We start from the raw sequence: 12,387 nt of genomic DNA on the forward strand, positions 1-12,387 counted from the left end.
AGACTAATTTATAATGATTAAATAGATCGTATGTCATTTGAAGCCAAAAGTATAATACAAAAGTAAATATTAAGATTTAATAGTACATTTTACTGCAAATTTTTTTGATGAAATGAAATAGTAACCCCGCCCGCGCTCTTGGTATGTGACGACAGATTACCAGTTAGGAATCATAGATGAAGAAAGGTTAGGTCCAGCAAGACATTCAATAGGGGTCCAACAGGACGGTATCCAAAGGAACACGAGAAAGTCAAGTAAAGTCGACTTGATATTCCTGACAGCCGCTGAACTCCATTATTAACAATCCTTTACCCTCAGTAATTGTAGATTAGCATTGTTCAGGTAAGACTAAGACGATGCCGGTACTGCATTCAACATAAATTCAAGAATCGATGCGCGTTAAGAATATACCCTACGGCGAATGAGCGAAATCGATTGATCATTATTCATTTGAGGCTGACAGATTGTGATGTGAAACACTTGAGAGTAATAACTTTAACACGCCTCGGTGTCCCTTTGATAGATGTTTTCTGGAATAACAAAATGTTAACATGTGTTTTTGTTTGAAAGAATAATGACAGTGTATAATAAATAGCATGATCTCATTATATTTTGTCACATTTCGAACACTCTTGTTGACATTTGTAAGTTTAGTCAAAAGTTATCTTTACTAATAATATAAATGTGAAAGTGAATTTGTTTGCTTGTTTGTAATCTCATTGCGCCTTGACGGTTTAACCAATCATAACGAAGTTTGGTATACACATACTACATAGGATGGAAAAGGATATAGACTACTTTTTATGCCGATTAATAGACATATTCCAATCGTGTAGGCAACTTTCAGATGTATTTGAATTTAGTAAGCAGAATCGTGTCTTTAGAACTAGATTTTTTTAGCACCAAAAAAAAAATATTGCTCCATAAGGAAAAATTACAATAGGACTAAATATTTATTGATTGAAACTACGTCGAAAAAGGTTTATCAAAATCGCTTCAAATTTGGTGACGTAATTGCGTAACATAAAAACACAGCCCAAATGAAAATCTCATCCTTATGTGAATCTCTCAACAGACTTGCCACATTTATACTCAGACATTACTTATTTCGTGTACAAATCGTTTAATACTTATTACGTAACACTATAATCTATTATTTTTAATTCTAAATAGTTACAACTAAAAATAATGTACTATTATTTCACGTCACGAATTAATGCGTCAGCCAAGTAACAAAAGAGAAACACGGATGCTATGAAGGCATATGTCTTTTCATAGTCAACTTAACTAAAAGGATTATAATGATATCTTCCGTCGTCTGACAGCCAGTGTGGTCCAACGAGCGTGAACAGAGAACTCTTTTGTTGGAGTATTCGGAAATTTTGTTACCTTAAGCTTTTAATACTTTTATGCGATAGTTGCTTTTTAATTTTAGCATTTGAAAAGGGTTGATTTTAATCCAACTTCTTTGTAGGTAAGCGCGTTAAGTTACTTTGTTGCCTCACAAAGTTTCTATTCACGTTGCGGTGAATTCATTTCGAATTCTTTATAGAAACGATAATAGGTAGCAATAAAAATATTAATAAGCTTTACTAGGATTTTCATAAAAAAATAATATCCCAAGATGAAAATTCAGTTGATATAATTTATGTATGGTAAATACTATACAAATATTACACTTCCCTAAGACCTTCCTTTTAATATTTAACCTTAGTTATATATAAAGAGTAGAATTTCCATATTCAATAGAACTCCTTCTTTAGAATATGTTCTGAAAGCTACGGTAACCTCGTTTACCATCAGATGAACCGTATGCTTGATCGCGACTTCAAAAAGAAGGAGATTCTCAAATCAGATGCATTTTTTTTTATCTGAAAGGATATACTTATAGATTGATTTTATATTAATTTTATGAAAATTGGTACACTAGTTTAGTTTTTAAATCCAAATAATTGATTTTGCCATAATTAAAGTCAGTTTATTAATGAAACACAATTTAATTATATCCATATTTTTTACATGCATCTCAAAATAATAAACAAACTTGCGGACCACCTCAGAAAAGTGGTAACCATCCTCTGCAGATATAAATACCGCCATAGACGTTACAATATACCCTCGTTACCCATACTGTACCGTACAGGACGTTATACGATAAAATAATTTATAACTATACATCTATACACACTCCATTACAGCTTTTATCAAATTAAATAGGATTGTCTCTGAGTAAACATTTGCACGAATATTTTATTCTAATGCGGGATATGGGATTGCGTTACTTATAAGCAAAACGACCACTCTAACAGCTAAGCACTTAATCCCGGTCGCCCAATACAGAGTGAGGATGTTTTTATTGCAATTACAATTTTATATTAATACTAGAAAGAGACAATCTTTACTAACTGACTAATATTCGCAAAGCCGAAACTATTAAAAATCTCAAAAAAAAAGAGAAGAACACATTAAGTCGTGACAAAAGAGGTTACTGATGAACGACTGATTGAACGACGCGATATCTAAAATATTCAGAATCGTGGAATCGTGTAACATGGAAGGAAACCTTATAAATGTATATATAAGAAAAATAAAAACACATATAAAAAAAGCAAACCCGAATAGGTGCCCAATGTGCATTAACTATTAAAAAAAAACTCAGGAAAGCTATATATTATTATGAACCACAACGGTGATAAATAAGCATACACCCCTTCTGAAAATAAAGAAAAAATACCAAAAATAGATATATCTATTACTTTTGCGCCGCATTGTACCTACTTATGTATTTATATACCTAATATACTTAATTACATCTCAGTTTGACTTCCGAAAACAGCTGATGCCTGCTTTCATTCAAAGTTTGTGGTTAGGAATACGTAGAGCCGATCGCTTAAAGCTCGGTAAAAAATAATTTATTGTAATAAGTCGTCGTGAACAGTCGCCACCGATCGGCTCATCTCGTCCCGTGCCCCTTTCCTAGCGGGGAACGTATATTCTACTCAACTGCAATGCCTCTACTCGCAGTCAGTCGACTCGTGAGAGCGTCGAGGCACGGTCGCGCCACGCGACGCTTTGAACGGCATTACGTTTCTATAAAAACACGATTATCGTCAAAGTGCTACAATCATAAACTTACAGACTTAATATTAAACCAAGTGAAGTTGAATCATAAAACGATCTTATCTGAAGATTTCACTTATGATATTGAACGTTTCAGCAGAAGTGAACGGTTTATGTGAGAATTCTGTTTACCTTACTGTGGACATTACAAACACATAGTGAAATAAAGAATATAGTCATGTGCTTTATCACAATAAGGACTATTACGTGTTAAATTGGTGTTCAAATAGACTTTATAAATTGATGGATACTACACATCCGGCAAGGGGACATAACAAACGAACGCCGACGGAAAAAACATGACACTGAATCTACTGTGTCTTGTTTTCTTTCTTCCTTGATATTTGATTTTTCCAATAATGGCTGTTCAGCAAACTTTTCTAAGAAAACGGCTCTTTGGTCAAATTGTATTATGGCTTATCGTCGGATTGAATGTCGCAGATCAGAGCTCATTGCCATTAAAATATGAAGCTCCCGACGATTGCCAGTGGTGGCTAAGGGGTCCAAATGATGCCCATGAAGTTTCTCTCACATGTAAACTTCGTACAATAAATAGTGAATTTGACACAACGAACTTCAGTGTAATTCCATCGGAACATACAACATCTTTAAGAATAGAATGCAATGAAGAAATGATGTATAAAAGTTCATTAGATGACCGTAGTTTCGCACATTTAGTAAAACTACGTGAACTTGTTTTGGATAACTGTAAAATTGGAAGATGGCTGCCCGGTGTGTTATCCGGTCTAAAAGACCTCAGAAATTTAACTATTCGAACGAAAAATACAGAATGGGCTGCCATGAGTTTAGAAATAGCATCAGATAGCTTTACAGCAGTTCGACAATTAGAAAAGCTAGACCTCAGTTTTAACAATATTTGGTCATTTCCTGAAAATTTGTTTTGCCCCTTGACTAATTTAGTGTACTTAAACGTATCTTCAAATAGGCTCCAAGATGTGAGTGATTTGGGATTCAGAGAACGAGCTATGCATCAAGCACTAATTAGTGAACAAGATGGACCACTTCCTTCGGTAGCGTCGTTACCACATACTTCTTGCTCATTAGATATAGAAGTATTAGATGCTTCAAGTAATCACTTTGTATTAATGCCAGAAAATGGTTTTATGGCTCTTAGAAGACTAAAAGAATTACATATTCATGATAATGAAATTTCTATGGTCGCTGATAAAGCATTATCTGGATTGAAACAACTGCAGATAATAGATCTTTCAAATAATAAAATCGTGGCTCTTCCACAAGATTTATTTAAAGATTGCAGACCAGTCATCAAGGAAGTTTATTTACAAAATAATACAATCAGTGTACTTTCGCCAAGTCTCTTCGCAAATTTGGATCAGTTATTAGCATTAGATTTATCTAATAATCATTTAACAAGTACTTGGATAAATGAAAATACTTTCACCGGCTTAATACGAATGGTATTGTTAAATTTATCTAATAACAGACTAACTAAACTCGATCCAAAAATATTTAAAGATTTGTATACGTTACAGATTTTAAATGTACAGCATAATATGTTAGAAAGTATTGCGGCCGATACATTTTCACCAATGAATAATTTGCATACTCTTATACTATCTTACAACAAAATATCCCATATCGATGCATACGCTTTGAATGGATTGTACGTATTGTCACTTCTGTCGATAGACAATAATCAACTAGAAGAGCTCCATCCTGAGGCATTTAGGAATACATCATCCCTTCAAGATTTGAATTTAAATGGAAATCGTTTAAAGCAAGTACCGATTGCGCTTCGAAACATGCGATTACTCAGAACGCTTGATCTTGGAGAAAATCAGATAACATCACTGGAAGAGCCCGGATTTGTGGGTTTGCATAATGTATACGGCTTACGCCTTATTGGGAATAAAATAGAAAACATAAGCAAAGACGTGTTTTCTGATTTACCATCTCTTCAAATTTTAAATTTAGCTCGAAACAAATTAAAACATATAGATATAAATGCATTCGAAACGCTAACAAATTTACAAGCCATTAGATTAGATGCAAACCAACTCACAGATATACAAGGTCTATTTGTAAATATTCCATCTTTGTTGTGGCTAAACGTATCAGATAACCAAATAGAATGGTTTGATTACGCTGTTATTCCTCCGGGACTTCAATGGTTGGATCTTCATAGTAACAACATAAAAGAGTTAAGAAATAACTACCGCATGGATAAAGAGTTACGTTTGCAAACATTGGATGCGAGTTTTAATAAAATGACCAAAATATTCACATACTCTATTCCAAGTAGCGTAGAACTGCTGTTCCTTAATGATAATCAAATTACACAAGTTGAAGCTCAAACTTTTGTTGGAAAAACCAATTTAACAAGAGTCGATTTATATGCAAATCAAATAACTAGTATGGATCTCAATGCGCTTCGCCTAACTCCTGTGGATCCTGGACGCCCCCTGCCTGAATTTTATATTGGTGGAAATCCATTTCAATGCGACTGTACAATGGAATGGCTTCAACGTATCAACAAATTAGATCACCTAAGACAACATCCTAGAGTGATGGATTTAGAGAGTATTTACTGTAAATTATTATATAATCGTGAAAGAACATATATTCCATTAATCGAAGCGGAATCATCGCAGTTTCTGTGTACATATAAAACTCATTGTTTTACATTGTGTCATTGTTGTGATTTTGATGCTTGTGATTGTGAAATGACGTGCCCATCGAACTGTACATGTTATCACGACCAGCCGTGGTCAGCGAATATTGTGGACTGTTCTGCTGCGGGGTATTCAGAAATACCTAGCAGTATACCTATGGACGCTACTGAATTATATTTAGATGGTAATAATTTTGGTGGTTTAACAAGTCATGCATTTATTGGACGTAAAAATTTAAAAATTTTATATGCTAATAACTCTAATATTGACGCTTTGTATAATAATACGTTTAGTGGACTAAAACGCTTAACAGTGTTGCATTTAGAAAAAAATAATATCAAAGAATTATTAGGTTTCGAACTGTCTCCTTTGGAACATTTACAAGAACTACATCTACAAGACAATAAAATACATTATATCGATAATCGGACATTCATTGAGTTGAGGCGTTTAGAAGTACTCCGTTTGGAAGGAAATAACATTTATGGATTTGCTGTGTGGCAATTCACGATGAATCCATATTTGGTTGAGATAAGTCTCTCTCGTAATTCGTGGTCATGTGACTGTCAGTACTTACATAAATTTAGAAATTGGTTTAAAAATAACCTTGGTAAAGTGGAAGACGCCGATAAAATTACTTGTATATTTGACAACGTGACAAATACAGTGGGTCCATACATGGCCGATTTTAACTCTACTATTTGTACCAGTCATGTCGGTGGGAGTTCCTCGATTATAGAAAATCAAGTAATAAATGATTATCTACCATTATTACTGATATCGCTGTGTGTATTTATTATTAGTTCTATTCTAATATGTGGTATATTTTACTGGCGCCGTGAGCTCCGTGTATGGATTTATTACCATTGTGGATTCAGAATGTGTTATAAAAGCACGGCTTTTGACGACGAAGCCGATAAAGACCGGCTATTTGACGCCTACATCAGTTATAGCGTGAAAGATGAAGCATTCGTCGCACAAATGCTAGCGCCTGGCCTAGAATCAACAGACCCCAGCTTTCGCCTTTGCCTACATTACCGTGATTTTAACGCGTCCGCTTATGTAGCAGATACGATAATAGAAGCCGTGGAATCCTCAAAGAGAACTATTGTAGTCCTATCTAAAAATTTCATTAACAACGAATGGTGTCGTTTCGAATTCAAGACGGCGCTACACGAAGTATTGAAAGAGAGACGAAGAAGACTGATAATAATATTGCTAGGCGAGCTACCTAATAGGGATATTGATCCAGAGTTGAGGTTGTGTTTAAAAGCAAATACGTGTATAGAGTGGGGGGATAGGCAGTTCTGGCAAAAACTGAGGTTTGCAATGCCGGACTTGAGGAAGTGTCAGTATCACCGTTCGACTGTGAATATTTACGCGTCGGTGTCACCGGTGGGGGCCGGACGGGCGCCGGCGCCGCCCCCTCCGCCACCGCCGGGCAAACTCCCCCCTCTGCTGGGCGACGGGCTGGCGCTGCCGGCCGGCGTCCACGCACGAGATCCGCACCCACACCGCTTGCCACCGCACGCGCAGCTTTGGGCGTAGCGTATGCTCCAACGCAGGTAAACAGATACTGTCCATACTTGCAACGCTTAAGCGTATTAGTCCAATAAAAGTGATAATTATATTTAGGTTGTTCTATGTTATATAATATAATGTGTAACAAAGGTTACAATGCCTGACTTGAATCTGCATTTATTCGTATTAATAGCTAGGTTGCTAGTTATGTTTTAGTTGTTATGGATTTCCTAATTTCTGCGATAATAATTTATAGAAGAACAATGAATCGGTCCATTGTAAATACGAGTATTAATGTACATATAAGATTTAACATATTTTTTATTTGAATTGCTTAAATTATTATAATGCCAAAGTTTAAAACTTATTAATGTACAGATATATTTATAGTACTAACGATTTTGTTAAACAAATAATTTCAAGAAAAAAAGACTGTAAATAATTATGACTTTTTTTGTATATAATATCTGTAAATACGATATGGATAAAGAATTTATTATCAAAGAAAATCATGAAATACACACATTTTCAAAATTTATTTTGTTTTGATTTATTTCCTTTACCTTTATTATTTATATAATTATGTTACAATATTTATTTTTTTCCTTTACAAAAAATAACGAAGCCTATTAATAGTGAGAATACAATATAGATTAAATTTTATACCTATTTTATGTCTTAAAATATATAAATTTTGCTTCAACTTGATAGAAAAAGTGTTTCCTTATAACTTTGAGTGATTTTTAAAACAACTTGAAAGGCATGGAATAATTTAGATCGCTCGATATTTAAAGCTTGACTAGCCTGAAGTATCTTCAAGTATACACCTAAGTATTTCAAACTTTGTTCATTCCTTGAAGCTTAAACAAACCACTAGCGTATATTATCCTTTGAATATAGAAAATTATTTAAATTATAATGAAAATAATCCCGTTGTTCCAACAAACTGATTATTACCGATATAAGAAGTACAGTATTTCGTCTACCTTAAAATATTAAAGAGTTTTGAACTTCTTAATATTTTAAAGTAGAAAGAATGTCTTTAGAACTTAGTAAGAATTCAGTCAGATTATTCAACTAGGTACCTATTTTTTATTCATAAGAATATACAAAGTACTTGATTTTGTACTCGGAAATATTCAAATTAATGTCTTACTCTGAATGAGAATCTTGTTTGTCGGATCTTAACAGGTATTATTTAATGGTAAATATAGTATTTACCTCACTCGACGTTTGGACTAAGTTGCATTAGTCTTGTTTACAAGCATACTGGGGTATAGTATGCCATAGTCGGTTGGTGTCAATAGTTACTCGTACTTCAACTATAATTCTTTAAAAAATGTTTAGTAATGAATTACATCCTACTACAATTATAAACGCAAATATATGGTATAATATATGAATAGATGGATGTTTGTTACTCTATCACACAAAAAATACCTACTGCATGGATTTGAATGAAATTTATAACATAAAGGTAAGTTCCTACTCTAACTTAAAACTTACTAAACTTATAATAATTTACACACGCGAACATGCGCATCACAGGTAATACTTTAAATACTTCCCAACTCATGTTAAGATTCCACAAACTACATTACTATCATATTTACTCCATCATCATAGGGATTATACTACATTACATACAAGTATATGACGAAAATAATATAACTAATTGTAGCCTTTTACTTAAAATGACTTGCTTGTGTAAATACGTAAATGAACACTTAAAAGTGCAAATAAGCAAATGAACTTTGTACAAAAGTCGATTGCTTGGGTACCTCTGTCCCATTCGTGTTTCAACCGTGAAACATTTGTGTTTGCATGGCTGTGTTTCGGTTTGAAGGGTGGGATATGGCGTGAATTTACAGGGTACAGAGGAATAACACCTGAGTCCTCAGGAATGGCAACGCATGGGGGTATCATGGGCGAAACAGTATACTCTGTTATGTCCATGGTACTGCTCATGTCTATAGGCGACGGTTACCACTTTCCATCAAGTGGGCCGTTAGCTTGTTTGCCATTCTAAGTTGTATAAAAAAAAAACAATAACGGTACGGTAGGAAAGTGATCTTACTAATTATATACGTTATAAGGTTAAATCAATTTGTGAATATGTTTGGATATTTAAATGTCAATAACCGAATGGATGTAATGAATAAATAGCTCGAAGAAGCGACCACTGATGATTCTTTAGTAGCAACCCCGTTTAGGCTTTAGGGTGACTCCCCAGTAGATGAAACGATGAACTCAAATGCATTATAAGGAGTCAGTGGATGTAGGTGGCTTGGTAGCTTTCATTATGGCATTCCACGGCAGAGGCCTATGTGCAGCAGTGAATCATTAATAACTGATATGATGACGATGATGACCTGAAAGGATTTTAATAAGACGTTAAAGTAGAAGAACTGTTGCTTACAGTAAGTAACTTTGAATTACGGAGAAGATCAAGGGTAATTTAAGTATATTTATCTAGTAGAACTAATTATTATAATTATGTATTTCTGTCTGTTTAACTTCGTCATGAGATATATTTGTACAGATTTGTTAATATCTTACAATTAATACTCACCAGAGGAGGACTTTGTACAAAAGTCGCTTGGGTACCTCAGTCCCATTCGTGTTTCAATCGTAAAGCAGTTGTGTTTACATGGCTGTGTTTCGGTTTGAAGGGTGGGATATGGTGTGAATTTACTGGGTACGAAGGAATAACACTTGAGTTCTCAAGAATGGCAACACATCATGGGGGGTATCATGGGCGAAACAGTATATTCTGTATATAAAGTTAATAAAAAATAATAATAGGTAGGTATTAGTGCGACATAAAAACTGGATTACGTTTTGTCAGAATTTCGAGATACAACTTGAGCCCTCTATTAAATGAAATCATATAGAGCATATAGATCTACATTAATTGAACAATTAAACTGATTGATTAAATAGTTTCATCTTAGCAAAGCTGCGAGAAATAGTATGAAATTATTACGTCAAATAAATTTCTTAATCATAAGCAGTACATAGTCCATTCGGGTTACTCAAAATGTATTTATGTTTAATGTTTATTAATAGGTTTATTTTCATTTCCAAGAAAGGAGGTTTAAGGAAAATAGACGTATTTAAGAACCCGTAGTGAATGGAGGAAATGTCGACAAACGTACATCTATTTATGTGTCCAGAACAAATTAAACCAAAGCGTATATTTAATCCTATTAACAAATCTTTACTAACATTATAATAATGAAAGTGTGTCTGTTTGTTTTTTAATTTTATATAAATGTTTCTACCCTTCGTGTTTGTCAAATATTTGTCGTATTCATGTAATACCGGACTTATCTGAATGAATTTGAACAAATTTGGTACATAGATAAATAATATCTTAAATTATACATAAAATACATATAATATAGATAACATATAAGATACTTTTTAACTTAATTCACGCAGGAAAAGCTGCAAGCTACAGTTAGTAGTATTATAATTAGTAAGGTATTCCAAATATTATTTTGCCCCCTAGACAAGTGGCAAACAAATATGTCGTTAGATACGTTTTCTGTCGCCCGTGTAAGATAGAGTGGGACAGGAATTGGTCCTAAATACGCCTATAGTAATTTTTAAAAGGCCAGCAACACACTGATGTCGTCCTTCGTGTTGCAAGTGTTCCTGGGCTACATAAGCCATTTTCCGTCATATAAACTGTCAGCTTTGGCACTCTATAATTAAAGATAAATAAATAAAACCGACTTCAATTATAACAAGACCAGTCGTTTTGGCTTTAAAACTAAACTACTGAACATATTTTGATTAGAATTAACGGAGTTATGAGGTGACAAAAAAATACAACCGAAATGACTCGTCCTTTTTGAAGTTGGTTGAAAAGTAAAAAAAAAATGCATTTGATAGCAAACATACAAATGACACAGACAGATACACAGAAAATGTCATGTTACAAAAATACAACTTAACTGCAACACATTTCCTATAGAGTTTCATAGTTTCTGCGAATAAGAGGTTCCGTACAATGTTTACTTCGTGTTGCGTTTCCGGAATCAGGAAACCGGATTTCTGTGTAACCCAGTAAAGATGGGGTAAGTTTTGTCATATTGTTATCTAAGTGGTAACTATATACAAACTGATATAGTTTGTTACCCAAAATGAACAAATTGGTATTACCGGTAGATTAAACTAAGAATGCCATCAATTATAATTATGACTTTTATATTTTCTGAATTACTTGTATAGGTTAATATCTACTAATGATTACAGTTTTAATAATCAAATTCATTTATCATTAAAAATTACAGTAAATTACAATTATATCCTGCCGTATGATCCCGGTATAGAATGGGCCACCTCTTCCTTTCCCATGTGCCAACTAAGGGAATTTAATGGTCAATGGATGGGCAGCAGCGTCCCTCTTCAAAGATCGCCAAAGCATAACTACGGTTGTCAACTCACCTGCCAAGCGTGGCGACTACTAGCAATACCCCCTTTATTGGAGTAGCCAGCAGTGAACAATTAACTGCTGATATTATTATCATTATGCCTAGAAGCGCTGAAGTAAAACAGTACTTTTTTTTATTTGACCACCCACTATAATTAGCAAATTCAGTCGACAAGAAAGAAAAATCCATCTATTAGTCTTTTCAAATTATTTTTTTATAAAACAAGCAAGATAAGATTTTATTATGAACACAAATTAAGATAGCCTAAAAACATAAAAGTAATATATAAAATAAAAAACAGAGCTAAGCCTAGTAACAGTAAAATTCTAAGTAAATAGCTAAGTACTAATTAAATTTATATAAATTTCATAAATAGGATTTATTTACTTGCACAGAAACATATTTCTTGTTTTACATTATACAATCGGTTCTTTCTTTTATTTAAAAAAAAAATACATTAAAAGAGAATTAATAAACTCGTCGAATTATAACAAAATAAAATATATTCAAATCTTATTTTGTTCTCTCCTTCTGGATCGCACGCGACACGCGCTGGGATAAATCTTCATATTTTTCCACCCAATAACCATTATATCCACTTATATCCAGCTCTGTGCGCCAGTGGCGGCATCTACTCAACTCATGAAACT

The 12,387-nt window shown here is 33.7% G+C and overlaps 1 protein-coding gene across 1 annotated transcript in view; it reads left to right on the plus strand.

Moving 5' to 3' along the window:
• The first annotated feature begins 3,005 nt into the window (after positions 1-3,005).
• The window catches only part of LOC113509577 (toll-like receptor 6), a 137,050-nt gene continuing 127,668 nt past the window's right edge, over positions 3,006-12,387 (plus strand). The window contains exon 1 of the mRNA XM_026892922.3: positions 3,006-7,339. Coding sequence (XP_026748723.2) covers positions 3,480-7,322 — 3,843 coding nt within the window. The 5' untranslated portion in view covers positions 3,006-3,479 and the 3' untranslated portion in view covers positions 7,323-7,339. The remainder of the gene's footprint in view (positions 7,340-12,387) is intronic.

Source organism: Galleria mellonella, unplaced genomic scaffold (genome assembly GCF_026898425.1).
Source record: "Galleria mellonella isolate WM207_F2 unplaced genomic scaffold, CSIRO_AGI_GalMel_v1 utg57, whole genome shotgun sequence".
Classification (NCBI taxonomy): Eukaryota; Metazoa; Arthropoda; class Insecta; order Lepidoptera; family Pyralidae; genus Galleria; species Galleria mellonella.